Source organism: Helicoverpa armigera, chromosome 9 (genome assembly GCF_030705265.1).
Source record: "Helicoverpa armigera isolate CAAS_96S chromosome 9, ASM3070526v1, whole genome shotgun sequence".
NCBI lineage: Eukaryota > Metazoa > Arthropoda > Insecta > Lepidoptera > Noctuidae > Helicoverpa > Helicoverpa armigera.
In genome coordinates, this window is record NC_087128.1 from 1,082,262 (window position 1) to 1,102,460 (window position 20,199).

A 20,199-nucleotide genomic window follows, 5' to 3' on the forward strand; every position below is an offset into this window, starting at 1 on the left:
CTTAAACCTCGGGTGAATGTCTTATAACGATATAAAACAGTAAAGAATGAAAAAACAAAAAAACTGAGGGTGTTTTCTTTAGTGATTATTTTAATAAAATAAAGTGGGTAGGTATACCTACTTAATGTATAGGTTGAAATATAGAGGTACCTATAGGTTTTTTGTTTTTATTAAACCTTTCAGTACGTTAGTAAGTTTAATACATATGAGTATCTGCTTTCCTGGATGTATTTATTGTTTTCATCATCAACTTAGTCCAAAACCTCTGAAAACACTACATACATTGAATAAGTGATGTGCATTTTATTGCCCATGGTAGTTTTTTTCTACCACTGTCCATCAAACGAGAATATCAAACTCATCAGCTGGTCTATATAGCTATAGTCATAGTCTATAGTATATCTACTCTATGGTGTGACATCATGGTTCTGTCATGTCATTTGTGAGTTTTGTTCGATTGGCCGTCATTGGGATTTACGACGAATTTCGTCCTTTTGTGATGAACTAGAACATTCGCAAAAATTGATTTTTTGTTTACACATACTCAAAACAGTAAATATGTATTAAATTCTAGAAGTCAGAAAAGAAGTACTGATTGCATCAATCGCCCTGAATCCCACAGAGAATAGTTCACTCTAATCACGTCGTATGTACTGAATAACATTGGCCTCAAGAACTGTGATGGAAACTTACTTCACCGCGACCTCTAGGCGGAAAGAATCAGCTGAGGAGGGCTACAAATGATATATCCCGCGGCGAAACTTTTGTGAATCACGGCGAAGAGGTAAGGTCATCGTCGACAGACGGGTTTTATGTGCGCGTGACGGTGACATGAGCACAAACAACAAGCGGCGCGGAGCTAGCAGTTCCAGTTGTTCTGTCCCCGGGGTGCCCGCACTGGTGAACGCGCCGAACGCCATGTCCGCCGACCTCGCCTCGCTGTTCGAGTGCCCCGTGTGCTTCGACTATGTGTTGCCGCCGATCCTGCAGTGCCAGAGCGGGCACCTGGTGTGCTCTAGCTGCCGCCCCAAGCTGTCCTGCTGCCCGACGTGCCGCGGCCCGCTCGGCAACATACGCAACCTCGCCATGGAGAAAGTCGCCAGCAATGTTATGTTCCCCTGTAAACACTCCAACACTGGCTGTACCGTAACTCTTGTGCACACCGAGAAGGCTGAGCATGAAGAAGCTTGCGAGTTCAGGCCATACTCTTGCCCCTGTCCCGGTGCCTCATGCAAGTGGCAAGGAGGCCTCGACCAAGTGATGCCACACCTGATGATGTCACACAAAAGCATAACTACCCTCCAGGGTGAGGATATTGTGTTCCTAGCGACTGACATTAACCTTCCTGGAGCTGTAGATTGGGTTATGATGCAGTCATGTTTTAATCACCATTTTATGTTAGTACTTGAAAAACAAGAGAAGTTTGATGGACATCAACAATTCTTTGCCATTGTGCAACTTATAGGATCTCGAAAAGAAGCAGAAAACTTTGCTTATAGACTTGAATTGAATGGGCACCGCAGAAGGCTCACTTGGGAGGCAATGCCTCGCTCCATTCATGAAGGAGTTTCTTCAGCAATCATGAATTCTGATTGCCTTGTGTTTGACACATCTCTTGCACAATTGTTTGCGGATAATGGAAACCTCGGTATTAATGTCACAATATCTATTGCCTAATCATTACCACATTGTTATTATTTTTAGCACGGTAAAATAACCTGAGCAGCTTTCATTGGCTGTTGATAATATTGTAATTATATTCATGTCAATGGAGTTTTAACCACAATACTATACTTACATATACATATTATAGTAAAGACAAGTAAATCCATATTTTTGTTACAGTTTGTGGTGTTTGAGATGTAATTTTGACTTGACATGTTTTGTATTGAATTTATGGAATAATCAACATCAAAGTTAGCCAAAAAATAATGTTTTCTTTTTATTCTCATTACTTTGTAAATGTGTGTTCAACTTTAGAGTTTAAGTAGCAGAAAGATTTAAATTCTCAGAGTGAATAATGAAATATTCACTTTAGAATTGCCTTGTCAACATAGTTATAAAGCAATTATGACCTCTCTCGCATGAGAAAGTGATTATTTTATTCCAAACATTGAACAAATTTGTACTAACATATTATTATAATAATCATTTGTATATAGGAACATTAATAATTTATGTTAGGAATGAGTGATGTTGCTTTGTGGAGTGCTAGCTTCAACTGAGTTTATAAGGTCACAGGCTGATGCCCAGGGCACTTATCAGATATGCAAAACATACCTTCAGATAACTTGCATGTTTATCACCTTAATCTATTGTGTAGGTAGCAGCATTGAAATGCATTTGCGCAACTGTCTGGCGCCCACTACTACTGCTAACACAGATTTAAAGTCAACTTGGCAAATGTGTGCAAACTTTTTAACACCATATTTCTTAAGAGTGTGTTAATATTACCATTTTGAACTTGCATATGTTTAATACCAAGGATAATAACATGTTAAGTGTAAAGCATGCAAATAAAATTGCACTTGACAATTATTTTGATTATAAAGTGATAAACAAAGAATATAAATTTTATTGAATAAGATATAAACTGTCTTGTAACAAGCATTTAAGAAATCAGTTTATTCGAAATCTGGGTATTATATTTTATATCTTGAAGTTAAATTCATTTTCTGCCAGTACCTGACTGTCTTATGAAGTAGGTGTAAACAATAGTTAGGGCACTTGGGGTTGAAATGTTTCACTAAACTATTGAGAGACTCATCACACCATTTTTTTTTATTTCATATTCATAAGTTGTATTTAATATACCTTATTCAGTACTCACAATGGCGAGCAAATAAATAGCAGTTCCTTGATAGTGTAAGTTTTTTGAGGTTTCGTCAATAAATGTGCAACTTGAAAAAGCTTAGAAAGAAGTATTGGATTTGGGACATCAAATTGCTATGCCGAATAAAGATTACATTCCAAACGTAGGATGCTTTGGAATACTCTTTGAGGACTTGCCAAGTGTCTGCAAAAGACCTCAGGAAAAGCTTCGATGGCTATTTATTTGCTCTCCAGTGTCGGGAGCTTTGCCTTAAGTTTGTTTTCTGAGAACAATAGCTCAAGATTACCAGAAATACTTTGTTTTCTACGTCGTGACTGTTATGGTTAATGAATATTTTAGAAAACTGTAATTCGTTAGTGTTAGCTTCATTTATTTATATACCAACCGTTACTTAATTGTGTAGTTTTAGTTGCCTCATCTATATCAGTTCGCATGTGTTGACGCTCAGCGACGTAGGCCGTAACTTTATTATTTAAATCTCTTCTATATCTTAAGAATAAACTGATAAAAGTTTTATGAAAAATTCTAGTTGAAATAAATTTTGTATGTATGTTGTAGTTTTGATTTCATACCTATTGTTGCATATATGTATGACATTAGTCTAGTACTAGTGCTTCATGTCATATCGTATAGTATGAAAACTTTCATTATTATATCAAGAAAAGGTTTAAATAAAGCAATAAAGGTTGTTAATACTTCCATCATGCCATTTATTACTTCAACGGGGACACATTAAACTATATTTTAAATAAATAAACAAGAACAAATCAATAATCGACTTACAACTTTAGCACCAACCAATTTGGTTTAAGATCTATGATTCAACTTTCAGTGAACACCAACTAGGTTGGTTTCCCGGTGTTTTGTGGTTGCATTGGTGAAGGCAGTAGGCAGCCTGTGGTTGGTGAGTCGTTGTCATCTAGAATAGAAGTCGACTTTTCTGGACTGTTGAAACTATATTTTCCTGTATCTACTGGGCTGAAAGGGTCTTGCCCTCTGTGTATAACTTCGAACGGATCAGCTTCGCGCTTTCTTTGATCGACGAAGCTAAATTCGTCGAAGGAATCCAGTGCTGTTTCATATCCCCTTGAAGTTTGTGGTGCAAAAGGATCAAAGGTTTTCTTCTGTGGCTCGGGACTGAATGGGTCTTTTGGTTCAGACTTGGGAGCTTCCTCAGCTATGCTATTGTCGCCGCTGAAGTCTGAAAGGTCGATGTCGTAGTTTATATTACTCAGCCCTGGAGGCAGTTGATCTGTTCCAAAATCATCTGGGGTCATCAGTTCGTCGATTGATCTTGAATCGAAGGGCGTGAAGCCCAAAGGTGATGGCGTTAGAAGTTCTAACGAATTGGTCTGTTTTAAATCCCATGTTTGGTCGAGGTTCTGTGGTGATTTTGATGGGGATTGTCTTTCGATGACTTCGAAGCCGAGGATGTTTAGTTTAGGCTCGGTTTCTGAGGGTTGTATGGTGATGTTTGGTTCCTTGGAGACTGTTGGGACTGGTTGTGGCTGCTGAACTTCTGGTTTCTGCTCTGGTATTGTCTGTGGGTGTTCCCGTGTGGTCGTGGTGTCGAGGTCTATAAGTGGTGCTGTGGTTATCTCCTTGAACTTGCCGATGCGCGGCAGCTCGCGCCGTGGTTTTATCTCTAGTGGCGTCTTTGCGAGGACGTCTTGAACTTTTTTGGAAATCTGCTCCTGTAGTAGAGATGTTATCAGCTGTTATTTATTATCGATAAATAAATCAAATTATAGTATCTATGTATGTTGGCTCAATAGAACGTTCAAAGAGTATATCAAAATAAAACAAACCGTCAAGTTACTTAAATATTATAATATAATTGGTGAGTAACGACACGGGAAAAACTAGTCTCAATTATGTGGAGCAGTGAATTATAAAATGTTTAATTTATTTCACGTCTGTTTAAATAGGTACCTACGGGGATTCCGTCATTGGAAATTACTGTCGATATCATTTTCCTTAATGGTTGACAGGAAACAAATTATAAATATTAGCGTCATAGGAATTTATTGGCACATAAACTGTACTCATTGTAAAGGGGTAAGGATACTTTTTTCTTTGTTTTCTTGTAGCAGAGACTAAAGGTAAACATTTCAACTATCTCCACAGAGCGATCCAGAGTTGTAGATACTTGGCGGAGTTCAAACTCATAGGAGTTGTCAAATTCTTGCAAACTCTCTGAACTCTTGCAGTCCATATCTTTCGTGTATTTCGTATGTTTTAGAATTTCTAAAGCCACGGAGCTTACTTAGCTTAACTTTCTCTAAGAACAGGAGTACAAAATCGTAAATGACAGAAGTGGCAAGATCGAAAAGCTTAGCCTAGTTCTTTTCAAAGATAACAGCCGTTCGTAACTATCTTCAGCTCATACATACGTGCATATGACTCATAGTTTTCTCGCTACTCTACCACCCACTGATACGTCTAACGATGTTCCGAATAGCCATTAAGTTCAAGTTGAACTTAATGGCTATTCGGAACATCGTTGAACTGTTCAACATGAGCTAACACTAGTGTGAGCTAGTTACTTCAAACCTGAGCACGCCGCCATAAAGTTCGACACGAGCTATAAGTATCAGTAACCTATGACCAGGTAAGTTAAGCCCAGAGAATAGTAGTAGAATAGTTACCTCAAAGCTGAGCGCGTTGTGCGCGAGCTGGTCAGCGCGCGAGTGCAGGTCGCGTGCACGCGTCAGCAGCGAGCTCGCCAGCGCGCGTTGTTCATCTGCCTCGCGTACTGCGCCGCACAGCGACAGTGCTGCCCCCTGGAGAATAAAGGGCCATGTTAATCTACCAATAGTGGAATAGTTTCTTCAACTTAGAAAGCCAGTAATACAGGGTTGAGATCAGGGGCCCAATTCACCTAAGTTAATAATGTCAAAATTGAATAGAAATCGAATCGCAATAGCAGTTTTAACCATATCGGGCATTCTGCTACTAATATAAGACCAATCGTATTCCAACGACATTCGATTGGTTTGCGATTGGTCTGCCATTTTGGTGATTTTGGTCTATACGGTAGTTTACTCTACAATCATATTGCAATCGTAAATCATTTGCAGACAAAATGATTCATTATTAAATAACAGAAAGGATAAAAACGTTTATTTCCAAGAAAAAGTAGCGGAATGCCACATTCGCTTCAATCGTAATCGAGTCGTGATTGGATCTCAGTCGAATCGAATCGTATGTCGTTTAGGTAAAATTAGGAGAATCGGGCCCCTGATTGGCAATTGCTCCATTTAAAACACTGGTACTCCACTGTATCCAGTTGACTGGACGCCGAAACCAATATAGTTAGGAAAAGGCTAGGCAGATGATGTTTACTAATAATTACATCCTACTGAAAAGCTTGCTGTTTGCTAGAAAGCCTATCTCAGTCTCCATTTTGAATAATTCCTTTGGTGCTCGATAGCCCATTTATCGAAGAGGGCTTTTAATTTCATAAAAATCATAGTTTTATTTTAGCGACATTAAACATATAAGATACTAGCTTTTGCCCGCGACTTCGTTCGCATGATATAGTGACTTCCGGCATATTTTTGGTTTGACCAATAGATGAATAAATTTTATTTTTTATTTTTATATATATTTTTTTTAATAAAAACTATCCTATGTCCTTTCTCAAGTTCCAAACTATGTCTGTACCAAATTTCACACAAATCGGTTCAGTAGTTTAGGCGTGAAGAAAAGACAGACAGACAGAGATACTTTCACATTTATAATATTAGTTAGGATTATCATATATTTACCCAAGAACTACCACCGATGGACGCCGGCATGGCCATGTAGCAATCGAACTCCTTCTTGTCCATATTGAGAGACTCAGCCGTCAGGTTCTCTATGAACGACACTGCACAACACTGAAAACAATGCAAAAAGTTTGGATTAGTTTATGGTGAATTTTTTTTTTAAGTTCCCTATACAAAGGGTAAAACGGGACCCCATTACTAAGACTTCGCTGTCCGTCTGTCTGTCCTTATGTAACACACATTGTATCTCATGAACCGTCATAGATAGACAGTTAAAATGTACAAAAAGAAAATTAAAAACTACAATAAAATACATAATTTAGGAGGTTCTCATACAACAAACATTTTTTGGCCGTTTTATAGACCCTTCGCCTATATTCTTTTTATAGCGTTCGTGCGCGGGTCAGACTCGCAATGCGCCGGTTCTTTATATAATGTATGTGAATAAAGAAAATACTTACAAGATTGGTGAAGTAGTACCCTCCCTCGCCGGTCATGAGTCGCTGCGCGTTACAGAAGCGCGTCACGAAGTTGATGTTGCTCACCAGCCGCGGCGGGTTCGCTTTCAGCACCTACGGGAATAAAGGAATTATTTATTTATATCATAAGACGATGATGAGGAGCGAGCTTCTCCGCGACATCCCAGCAAAAACACATAGGAAGTGTTGAAGGGCGGGCGTTTCGGGGGCTGTCTTTTGTAAATTCGACCTTCAAAAAGTGCTGATTTTCAGCCTATTTTGAATAAATGTCTTTTGATTTTGACGTCATCTAACGTCACTTACTGAATGAAAGTATCATATTTATATACATACAGTGAATATAAGCGCCGGCAGCAGATCATCGGCGGAGGCGGGCTGTCCGCACAGGCGCAGCACGTGCCGGCAGCTGCGCCGCACTCGCGCCAGCTTGCCGCCCGGGGACATCGCGCTGTCCATGCCCAGCAACTCTGAGGGGAAAATAAATAATTAAGTATGCGAAATCAACCGTACTGAGTTTGACTGTCTAGCATCTACTAAACCACTGGGACCACGGAAGAGGAAGCGCGAATGGATGTGACACATTACGAGAACCAGTGTTTTCAGCCAAATTCACACATTTAAAATTTATATTCTACATTCCAAAAGTAAGAAAACAAATATCATTAGTTATACGTATACCTCTATAATCTTAGCGTAAACTTCTTATCGTTCATCAAAATAAGTTTCTACGCAATTCGGATAAGGTTGTTATTAAGGCTACGTGAGTGCTGCGATTTGGCGCAGAAAGCTGCGTCGGGCGCAACAGCTCAATCTGCATTTCCTCTCATTCATTCTCTTCCGTGAGTGGGACACACTTATTACTTTGACTACCCAGTACCCAGGTTCTACTGTACCACTGAGACACTTACCACTGATAGCCTTATACAACAGCTGGCGGCACTCAGCACTATTCCTATCGAGCTTGCACTCCAAGTGCCTCTCGCCCACCCAGCTGAGCTGCTGGATGCGTTCCGACATCGCTCGGTCCAGGCGCTCGTCTTCCGTGCCACTGGGGGAGAATACTACTGACGGCAACCTGGAATAAAAAGAAGTAAGATAAAAACTCAAACTCATTTGTTCAAACTTTTCTGCAAAACACTGCACTTTTTGAACGTCGATCTTTACAAAAGATAACCACCAAGACGCCAACCCGAAATCACTGCCTATGTGTTTTTGCTGAGAAGATGAACTGGCTCAACAAATTTTCCAAGAAAATAAATGATATCAAATCGGAGACTAAAATATTTTTTAAGGGGCACTTTCTGACAGGTTATGAAGAAAAAGGCAAAAGTCAACAATTATTACCCAATTCTAGTAACTACAACTTCGAATTTCTCAACGTTAAACCGCTGCAGTTAAAAACTCAAATAAACTAAAACTTGTAAGTTGAATCGGACACAAGGTCTCACATCCAAACGACCTTTTTAGCCAGTGAAGCAGTAAGCATAAACTAAAATTCTTTATTCAAACTTTGTAAAGATCCTAAAGATGAGATGAGAGGTCTACTTACTCGTGCAAGTAAGTCATGGCGTGTTTCTCAACAAAGTCCATGAGCAGTTCCTTGGTGTCCGAGTCCACGTTCGCGAAGTGAGATGATGTGTCCATGTGCTTCATGAAACGCTGTAAATATAAATAAAGAATAAGAAAATGTAAGTCGACCCCAACGTAGTTGGGAAAAGGCAGATTATGGCGATGAAAAAAATGTATGTCCCAGTTTCACGAGGTTGCGGGATTGTTCGAAAGAGTTACCGCGGCCCTGGTACAAAAAGGGCTTAAGAAGGAACATGATGGGTTTTTATTAATTCAGTAAGAGTTTGACCCTCCCTCACACTGCACCCACAGCGGGATGGGTAATTTAATGATTTCCCATGAAAATCAGTAACCGGTGAAACTGGCCATAAAATTTTTTAAATTGGTAGAAAAGGTTCAACTTAAATATTTTGGCGACCCGGATTTTCCCCTTTTTGTGTTGCACTAGTTGACCTTTCCCGTAAAGAATTCTAGGAAAATATAGTCACCGGTTGCTAGTAGCCTAACCTTCAAAATGAACTAGGTAATTCGTAATACATAATGCTGTTGAATGTGATACGAGAATATTTTCTAGTGCAATATATTATCAAATTAATACATGAACAAGAAGGGAGTAGATGTTAGAATGCCGGCAGACAGGGAAAAATGGAAGCAGCCCCAAATAACTTGGTAACAGGGCAAGAAGAAGAGTTAATTTTCAAAAAAAGTATGTATACCTGATACTGTCTCTGCACCCTCTCGGAAAGCTCATCAACGGTCATCACATTGGCGCACTTGATGACGTCAGTTATGAAGCTATGCACGAACACCCGCGAATCCCGGTCTACTGCGGGGCCGAGCTGCGGGAATCGGACGCGGAACTCGCACTTCATGCCTTCATTCACTTGCCCCGGGATCTTGAACTCGGGGGGACGTTTTTCTGCTGCTTCATGATCATCTGTGGGTTTTGGGATTATTTTGTTAATAATTTGTTTTTGTTTCTTGGTGAAATGATCAAATGTGACATACTTAGTTAATGATAAACCTTATATACAATGTGTAAATGGATCCCATTCAGCTTTAGGCCCTAGCTAGAGCATTTATTACTAACGAGAACTGATACATGAAAAAGTACATAAGGTAAAAGTAAGTCTTTACCTTCGAGGTATATTTGATGAAATTCTCCAACTTTTGGTAGGTATTTAAAATTTTAGACGTATTGCAATAAAATTGAAGTGCAATCAGGATTTCATGATCACAAGAGCGTCAACTAGTTAGGTTCCTAACCCCCGCACTCAGATAAATTTAAAGGTTACTTAAGCCATTCCTGATTGACATGTCCCGAGTAAGTCTCTGAGTGCGGAGGTAAGTGATAAGTACCCTATAAACATATAGAAAATTACCTGTGCTACTTTTCTTGAACACGCTGAATTTGAGCAAGTTGGCCTTCTTGAGGGTCTCGCTCTGGCGCAGCCTCTTCTCCTCAAACTTGGAGAAGGACGAGTGGGAGGTGACCTTCAGTCCTCGCTCCGGCTTCTTCTGCTCAGGCTTGGGGAGCGTCGCTGATGATGCTTTTTCTGTTTTGAAAGGGAATACTTGCTTTAGGGTGCATCTACACGGTGCATGTGTGCATGGGTGGGTATTTTTCTGGGTTTCTGGACGTGTTGTAAAATGTATGTACCCGCGCATGTGCTTCAAAATGCGCATGCTACTTGCACCATGTAGATGCACCCTTATAGACAGAATAGTGGGTATATTACACCGAGCCCCACTTACACCGAGCAAAACATGCCCAAATGTATAGTATTTGTAATTGCGGAATGCTGAAATGCATCGATCTTTATTATTATTTAACCTTAAGGGGAATTTTGTTTATGTAAATGTCAATATATAAGTAACTATCATTGTATTATTTTACCTTTCTAGTGGACCTATTCATATTGATACTCTTATTTGTGGTATGTATGATGTATGCAACAATGGAAACAATGCCAAATAGTTAAACGCAGGCATGTTAAGATATTTTTAAAACTTTTATCAAGCTTTTTATACAGATAAAGCTTGAATATCAATCAATCACAGATAACGCTTTGGAATAATTAATGCAGATGCTAGTAAATTGCAGTTTGCTTGACAAACAGTAACAACAAAAGTGGGAGATATCTCGTGATAAACACGATAGTGAATTGCGTTTAACATAATAGTATAATAATGGTATATAATATAACTACGTATAAGATTTACAGCTTCTAGGGACAATGAACGATGACACGTGTATTCTGGCTGGATAATAGTATCGCAAATGTGAGTTCTTTTGTTTCTCTGTACCTAACGCTTTCAAGTTTCAAGAGGCCTATATATATGCTACTTTTTATTCAGATGCAAAAAGTAATTTTGCTATGACAGTAAATACTAAGTATAGAGTACAGGTGATTTTAGGATTTTATAAGAAAAGGTCAAATATCGTATTAACGACTTACGATTCCAAAAAAACAGGTGTGTTAACAGTAGAAAATAATAAAAGAATATAATTATAATACCTCCCAAAAGTACCTCTACAAATATGTGTCTTTATAATTATCATGGTTTTATTTTACACCTGAACGACACTTTGTTCAATTTAAATCTTTCACTCCAATCCATACCAACTACAACAGCTTATTTTGGCTAAGCATAATTTTTTTAACGACGTCAAAAATCATCAAATTACCCCTCCCGCTGTGGGTTAGCAGCGGTGAGGGAGTGTCAGACTCTTACTGACTAAAAACCGTCGTGTTCCGTCGTAGGCCTTCTAAGTACCAGGGCCGCGGTAACTCTTTCGAACAACCCGCAGCCCCGGCAGTAAGCATTTGACCTTGTTTTGTGACCAAACCCATAAGTAAAAGAGTCACCTGTTTTCAAAAACAAACGAGCATCATTTCCTACATAACATCACGTAATCGGCCGCACCCCAGCATTACCTTGACGGTCCAATCACTGATTATCTCATGTTATGTGAAAAACCTTATTTATCACAATGATAACTATGGAAGGTGAAGTTCACATTATCTAAACAGTTACAGTTAACTTTACCTTTAGTTAGAGATTATCTCTTTGATTGTATGTTTTTTATTTGATATGCATCATGTTACATGATTGTTGTGCAATGAAACGTTTTAGTAAACAAATTGTGACGTGCTTTGATTTGGTTCAGAAATGTAACAACTAAGTCCTCAAATATAAATTAAATAGGTACTCAGGAAAATAAAATAAAAACTTGCCTAAGAAAAACAGTGAATCTGTCACCATGCATTATAAGAAAGCTAATTTTGGATAGAATATAATAATTTTTGTTTCGACAGTAATGAAACATAATATCCCAACTTCATGAACTTTTGAAAATAATATTATTTCAACTTGCACCAAAAGTACTTCATCAGAATGTTTTAAGTAAAAGTATGTAAATAAGGCATTTACAGTATATTTCATAATCTAAGTAATCATAGTAAGCAAAATAGGAAAAACCAAGATGCAAACAAAGGAGATACATAAGTGTATATAAATATAATAAGTGTTTATAAGCATTTCCTAGAAAAGATACTTATATTAATGATGTCATGAAATATAAAGTCAGTTAATAGGTTAAATCAAACACCTTGGGTGACAATAATTTTGGCTCACAAAAACAAAGAATTTTACCCCACCCCTAAACTTTTACAGTACCTATTGCTATCTTTGTTTATCATGTTTTTAATTTATTATAAAGTATTTAAACTACACAACAAATATCTTTTTGAACTCTAATTAGGGTATCTATGACTAATGATAACCCACTTAACTAAATATGTACTGTAGTTAAGAAATTGCCATTCAAAAGTCCCTTTTACCCACTGTTTACTACTGTTTGTTATTAAAAAAAATATATATTAATTGGACTTAGTTCATGACTCATCTTTCCTCTGTTGTTAAAGTTATCAAAATACCTTCTGTTTCACTCACTTACTGAGAGAACTACCTCCTGCAACCAGATAAAAAGTGGCCATATGTTATTATAGCCAATTTTCATCTAAATCCATTCACTAGTGTAATCTTGAAAGAGGATACACAAAGAAACTTTCTAATAAAATTTTTATGATTACTGACTATGATAATTAGTCTAAGGTTATTCTAATAGTCATGAATTTATTGACTTCCTAAGCCTTGTTATCATAATATATTATTTTAAGCTTACACACTTATGTACTTACGTCTTATTTCTATTTGCTGTAAAACTCAATTGGTTGTCTAGACATATTATCTTATAATATTATAATTGATGTGTGATAAATAATTAAATATGTATAGATATTCCTAATAAAACTAGAAACATACTCTATGAAACAATAAAATTGACACTAGAGCAAATCAGTACTTAGAATATCTAAAGAACATTTTGTTTAGTTTGTTTTGCAGTTTCCTAAGCTACTTTAATTTTTTGTTTGTATATTTGTATGTGAACTATAATCCATCTATGACCATACATCTGTGCTTTAAGCAAATGATTATAATTTCTATATGTAGGTAAAAAGTTGACCTTGTTTTGTTGATTGTTCAATGACTTATTTCCGATAAAAAAATCCTTTGTTACAACAAAAAAGACTGTGGAAAGTCTTATTAATGTAGTAGTTTTTTAAGTAAATAATGTATAACTCACCAGCCTTCCTCTGGCGTTGCATCTGTTCCCTGTGACACTTGGAGCAGTATCCTTGCCACTGGGGGTTGCCGAAGTAATCACAGCCATTCTTGCACTTCAGGTCACTCTGGTCTATCCGCAGAGACGGCATCTTGGACGCAAACATCATATACTTGTAAGACCTCTGAAGATTCGGACCAAACCACATAGTCACAGTTGCAATTTACAAAACAATTTGACTTTGATAGATACTCTATTATTTTGGGTCAAATTGGTCAACCATCTATTTCTTAATGGCGTGCAGTGACCGAACAATATTAAATCTACAATTTAGTCAACTTTTAGCGCTCTGCACTCAAATAATCTCCCATCAATTACATTTACGTTATTTTCAGCCCATGTTTGGCAAAGTTCGCGAAATAAGAGCGGTTTTTCGCGGAAAACAGTATTCATTTCAATGTGCAACGGTAACGGTGGCCGTTCGACGATTTCCTCCGTTATATAGTCACCGCTTATCGTGAAAATGTACTTATTCGAGTATCTGATAACCAAATGAATCTATCTAAACGTAGCTTCGTGTTTAATATTTACGTAGTAGACGGTGTTATATACGACTATATAATATGTAATAGTAAAAGACACTTACCTTCGGTGTCGTAGCAACTATTGGTTTCTATTATGTATTATTTAAACTAAAATGAAACGAATAAAACATCGAGACAACAAATAATTATTATAATTTGACTGAACTGACATTACTGATTGACACAAACACTATGACATTACAATGAATGACACATACTTTGACATTACTTTTTTTAAATCGTCATTTTTTATTGACAAAGGAATACTGATTTGGAGTGGCTTATCAAAAATATTGTATAAATAAAATTCACTTTCAAACTTGAACACTATCGGCGCATTTTTCTGAATGTTAAATTAATTCTTGCACCCATTAGCCTTTTCCGTGCTGGTAAAGAGTGATACCAGATCTCATTTGTAGGCGGATTCATGAGGAGTATACTGCCATGTTCCAATTCTATTTTCACTGCAAATTAAAATTGATTAAGTTCTAGACTGTTGAGTAAGTTTATTGAATCAAATCCTTATTTTCGATGGCCTCCATGAATTTCATCGAAATGACGGATAATCCTTGAATGAACAGTTGCTATGGTAATTAAAAAGTAAACAAGCAACGTTATTTACATTTTGCAGTCGCGTCTTATTTATTCACAATTGAATAACAATGGATATGGCAATGCAAATTAAAGATGGGCAGTACACGAAAACTATTTATACAATGGTAAGAACATATAATTTCATCCCTCTTTCCTAAGGTAGGTATTTCTATACTTCTTTATCGATTTTTCAAATGATGAAACAGATGATAAAACGGTGATTTCACGATACGGAAAACAGTTGGGCGTCCTTCCCCTTATTTTCAATTCGGTGTAGGTAAGTATACCTAAGTATATTGAGTAGGTACGTATGTAGGTAGTTGTGGATACGTGAAGAATATAATAACGTGTCCGCTTTCAATGTTTGACATAGAGAACGACTAACATAGTTTCGTTATCACTCAAGAAGTCCTTTTAAGCTGGTGTAAGTTATTTTGATCACTTTTGGGTCGACTTCACAACAATAGGTACCTAGTGATATTCCCAATTTCCACACGCAGAAGGAGAGGCCACCACCTTCTATAGCTATGGTTATTACGACTTACATACCTACATTTCAGGGCCCCGATTCTCCTAAGTTAATAATGTCAAAATCGAATAGAAATCTAATCGCAATATGATCGTAATAGTAGTTTTAACCATATCGGGCATTCTGCTACTAATAAAAGACCAATCGTATTCGATTGACATTTGATTGGTGTGCGATTGGTCTGCTATTTTGATGATTTTGATCTATGCGGTAGTTTGCTGTACAATCATTTTGCAATCGTAAATCATTTGCAGACAAAATGATTCATTATTGAATGACAGAAAAGGATAAAAACGTTTATTTCAAAGAAAAAATAGCGGAATGCCAAATACGCTTCAATCGTAATCGAGTCGGGATTGGGTCTCAGTCGAATCGAGTCGAACGTCAATCGAAGGTCGCTTAAGTAAAATTAGGAGAATCGGGCCCCAGAAGTTAATACAAATATGTAAAATCACGATCGGATGTCCCCTCTTTAGCTGATCATCTCGACAAGTGGACTTCAAGAATCTTCGCATAAATATGCCTATATGATGGTTTCTAAATCATAGCTGTTAAGAATTAAATCCGAAAGTGTAAAGTAACCCTACAACACTCAAGTGTCTGATCTTGGAAGCACTCGAGCCGTGAAGTGGTCAAATGAAGGGTTGTGTCGATATCACGTGATCAGCATGCATGTGAAAGCATGGACACGATCGAGTTTACCATGGAATCTCGCTTAACTTCCAAAATATTAATTTTACCTCATCATCACATTTCATCAAGCCTTATCCTAACTGTGTAGGGGTTGGCTTCCAGTCTAACCGGATGCAGCTGAGTGCCAGTGTTTTACCTACCTATAATATTTTTTTTACCCCACAAGATTACTAACATTCAATGAAGAAAGAAATTATTGCTTTTGTTTGACCTCCAAAACTAACGGAAGAAACTGTATTCCGTGGAAAGAATTAGATATGATAACATGCTTAGCCCATTGAAAATCGCAAGTGACATAATCAACAAATTAATCTATTATTTAACAAACCCATCGATATAAACGAGGAAACGCTTCCAAGGCTGAAGAACTGCGAAAAACAATATAAAAACGAAAATTATCTGCGAAACATTACCGTCGTTAAAAAGATAACAAGTAGGTATAAATACTTATTGGAATTAGTGCACGAACGCGAAATTCGTATAACGATGGATAGATTAGATTAACGACGGTCATAGATAAACATAAGTCTTATAAATTATACCTACATTCAATTTAATGTTTACTTTTGGATTAGGTTCCTAATCGACATTTCGCTAGGTTGAATCACCCTAGTTAGGAACAATTTTATTTGATTTTTTCTCGATTGACTAGGAATATGTACCTATATATAAGCTGTAAGCTTGTTGCAGTAGATAATTTATTCTTCTTATCGAGTGAGCTGCAGGTTAAATTACCTAGCAAACCCACGGACAGGGATAGGGGGACATGTCCAAGAGCAACCCAAAAAACAAAACAAATTAAGAAATAGGTAGGTATCTACCTATATATGTCCTCTTTCTGCGTATCCCCGAATTTTCTGTCTTATCTTGCTAAAAGACTATCACACGCCATGAACGGTAAACACGAAGGATTTAGGTAGAGGAAGTGAAGCATATTTGGAATACCAGTTTGTTTTTTGAAAATAAATTGAAGGAGAAACGGGATAGCTCAATGAAAAATACATTAAATTATTGTCAAAATATTAAACTTTAATAATGAGAACAATCAAATATAAAAAATACCAGATATATTATCAAAATGCCTATCAAACTAAAAATACTCCAAAAACGTGATTTGACTTAGGGTGCAGATAATTTGGAATATAGTATTCCAAATTATATTCTTTTTTTCTTCTTTGAAAATTGCTAACACTTTTTCTTAGAAACTAATAGAATTCTATTATTTTTATAGTCATTGGCTCTTTACAAAAAAAGAAACGTTTATAAAACCGACTCCCAAAAAAACTGAAAAGCAAAAAAAACACGGTATTCCAAATTAACAACACACCAACCTAACTTAAAATTGCATGTCAATTTTTTAATTCTAGAAATATTCACAAAATCATAATAATATCTTAAACTAACAAGGTCACTCCGCAATTAAAATAATTACAATAAAGATTTAGAGTATTACAGCAAATGATTACCACTGATTGCATTCTTACCGAAAAAGTTTTCAAATCAGGCGTCTCGTTCGCTGGGGGCTGGTAGCCGAAATGTCAAGATGGCGTCCTGTTTTTAATGCTGTATGGCTTTGTGTATCGTTTGACGTTATGTTTATGGCATAAAAACTCAGATGGCGTTTATATATATTTAGATATCGAAGTATTCCAAGTTACCTGCAGTATTCCAAATATGCTGCAGTTCCTCTACACAGGATATTAGTGGGCAATAACATTACAATGTATTGAAGACTCTATTCTTAATTGTGCCAATTTCGTTACTGATACCCAGATAGCGTTTAATGCCCCTCCTTTATCAATAAATGAGAATTAAAGTACCAATATTTAAACCGATAAGTATTATAGGCAAATCTGATTGTTACAATGTAACAAAAATGCATAGTAAGAAGATAAACAAGGACTACTCATGCTTTAGAACATAAATATGCCAATTTTAAAAGCAGTTGCCGTTTATACCTACCTACTCTGATTATTACTTTGGAGAATATTTTATGTAATTATAACAATCTTACATAAAAGGGAACAAACCTTGAATTGTTTACATATTTCACAATAGATTCAATCAGTTCATAATCATTATGATAACTAACTCGAGTTCTAGACAAAGGCAAGCGTACGACTCTCGTTGGCGAGACATATAACACGAACAACTAAGCTAAGGATGACAAATACTTCGATAACCTATTTTCAACTTCATAAGGACATTTATGTGAGCCTTATCAAGGCTCCTCAGCCGATAAACAATGAGAAGGAACACTTCGCGTGTCACGTCCTTTTGTTCTACTTACAATTTGAATAATCTAATTAGATAATCGTTGAAGAAGTCCGTTAGAAATCAATTTATCAGCATTAGGCATCGACTGATTTTGTAATAATGATCTTTGAACTATTTTCAGATAAAGGAAGCAAGATACGATGAAGCCATCAAGGCTCTCAATGACGCCATCAACTTCAGTCCGAACCGAGCCGGATTGTCCCTGCTTGGGTACTGCTACTTTAGAACACAGTCATTCATTGAAGCAGCTAATTGCTATGAACAGTTATCAGCTATGCATCCTGATATTCCTGAATATAAGCTGTATTTCGCCCAATCACTGCACGAAGCTTCTATGTATGATGAGTCCTACAAAATCACAATGCAAATCACAGCTCCGCAACTTGAAAGGAAGGTCATTAAGTTGCAATCAGCCATTAAATACGGTGAGGAAGATACGATCACGGCTAAAGGACTCGTGGATTCTTATCCGCAAGAAGATCCAGACAAAGACATAAACCTTGGTTGCTTATTGTTCAAAGAAAATCAATATGAAGAGGCGTTACAGAAGTTTTCGCGAAGCCTCAACGTTGTGGGATTTAATGCACATCTTCATTACAACATCGCACTGTGCTACTTCAAACTTAAAGAATACCCCCAAGCATTGAAGCATATAACTTTAGTAATTGAAAGGGGGATCAGAGACCACCCTGAGCTAGCAGTAGGCATGCAAGCAGAGACTTCAGAGGTCAAGTCTGTTGGAAATACTCTGACTCTTCATGAAACCGCTCTTACTGAAGTATTCAATCTGAAAGCCGCTATTGAATTTCAGTTGAAGAACATAGAAGCGGCGCGTGAAGCTCTTAGCGACATGCCACCCAGACATGAACATGAGCTAGATGCAGTCACATTGCACAACATCGCGTTAACTTCTATAGACATAAAACCAACTGACGGTTTCGAAAAATTACATTTCTTACTTCAACAAGATCCATTTCCCGCTGAAACATTCGCCAACCTTTTGTTGCTATACTGTAAGTTTGAATACTTTGATCTAGCAGCAGACGTGCTAGCTGAAAATGCACAGTTCACGTATAAATATCTAACCCCATATCTGTATGATTTTTTGGATGCTATAATTACCAGCCAGACATCGCCAGAGGAGGCATTCCAGAAATACGAAGACATTGCTTCAAAACACGCAGAACAACTGAGAAAGCTTACCAAAGTTGTGCAGGAAAGTCGCTCTCAAGGGGATAACGATCAAGTAAAAAAAGCAGTCGTTGAATATGAGGAAGCTTTGGAAAGATACATTCCAGTGGTCATGGCTCAAGCAAAGATCTACTGGGACATGGAAAACTACGGACAAGTAGAGAAGATTTTCCGCAAGTCTGTCGAGTTCTGCAACGAATCGGATGTCTGGCGGCTGAACGTTGCTCACGTGTTATTCATGCAAGAAAACAAATATAAGGAAGCAGCCAGCTTCTATGAGCCCATTGTTAAAAAACAATACGATAATATTCTAGATGTAAGCGCAGTTGTTTTAGCTAACCTTTGTGTTTCTTACATTATGACGTCACAAAATGAGGAGGCTGAGGATATCATGCGAAAAATAGAAAAAGAGGAAGAGCAACAAATATTTGAAGATCCTCAAAAGAAATTCTATCACCTCTGCATCGTGAACCTGGTCATTGGCACATTGTATTGCGCCAAAGGAAACTACGAGTTTGGTATTTCGAGAGTTATAAAATCACTTGAACCTTTTAATAAACGTCTGGGTACCGATACTTGGTTTTACGCCAAGCGATGCTTTTTATCCTTCCTGGAGAACCTAGCTAAACACTTGATTGTTGTTAAAGATAACACAATAAAGGACTGTCTACAGTTTCTCGAAGGTTGCGAGACATACGGGCGGCGAGTGAGTACTGTTATCGAGAACCCATTTCAAGAAGAAGACGCCCACACTAAGGCTAAGCAGACAGTCACGTATGAAGCGAGACTGTTACGTTACATGTTTTATAAGCTTAAGAATATCGATGACTCTGTCACTATAAATAAGTATGAGGATTTAAAATAAATTCTTACCTGGTGGTATTGGTTTTTTATCCTTGCCTGGCTTTCTTGCGTCTCTATGCTTTAATACGAATGTCCTTTCTTGTCCTAAGGATATAGATGCGATGGGGCTGGTAGGATCTAACTCCGGTTCGTTATCTCTGTGTTCGCCCATGTGATCATTTCCATTTCTGTATCTATGTTTGGATT

The 20,199-nt window shown here is 37.3% G+C and overlaps 3 protein-coding genes across 4 annotated transcripts; 2 read left to right on the plus strand and 1 right to left on the minus strand.

Annotated features, from left to right (window-relative positions):
• Positions 1-408: 408 nt before the first annotated feature.
• Positions 409-3,383, plus strand: LOC110374897 (E3 ubiquitin-protein ligase SIAH1A). Its single transcript, XM_021332811.3, has one exon. It carries the CDS (start codon positions 832-834, stop codon positions 1,675-1,677), a length of 846 nt encoding a protein of 281 aa, XP_021188486.1. The 5' UTR covers positions 409-831; the 3' UTR covers positions 1,678-3,383.
• Positions 3,384-3,519: 136 nt separating this feature from the next.
• Rabex-5 (Rabaptin-5-associated exchange factor for Rab5) lies at positions 3,520-14,151 on the minus strand. 2 transcript variants are annotated; one of them, XM_064036378.1, is made up of 11 exons: positions 13,928-14,151; positions 13,303-13,432; positions 10,034-10,207; positions 9,368-9,588; positions 8,632-8,741; positions 7,991-8,157; positions 7,416-7,549; positions 7,065-7,175; positions 6,604-6,714; positions 5,482-5,616; positions 3,520-4,527 (listed from the first exon to the last, which is right to left on the minus strand). In XM_064036378.1, the coding sequence occupies exons 2-11, from the start codon at positions 13,430-13,432 to the stop codon at positions 3,676-3,678; spliced, it is 2,145 nt and encodes a 714-aa protein (XP_063892448.1). In that variant the 5' UTR covers positions 13,928-14,151; the 3' UTR covers positions 3,520-3,675. The 2 variants fall into 2 exon arrangements, with proteins under 2 accessions (XP_063892448.1, XP_063892447.1); XM_064036377.1 differs by lacking the exon at positions 13,928-14,151 and having other exon boundaries at positions 13,303-13,787.
• Positions 14,152-14,406: 255 nt separating this feature from the next.
• On the plus strand, positions 14,407-20,020 carry LOC110374894 (intraflagellar transport protein 70A). Its single transcript, XM_021332808.3, has 2 exons — positions 14,407-14,584; positions 18,080-20,020. Exons 1-2 carry the CDS (start codon positions 14,528-14,530, stop codon positions 20,012-20,014), a joined length of 1,992 nt encoding a protein of 663 aa, XP_021188483.1. The 5' UTR covers positions 14,407-14,527; the 3' UTR covers positions 20,015-20,020.
• The last annotated feature ends 179 nt before the right edge of the window (positions 20,021-20,199 follow it).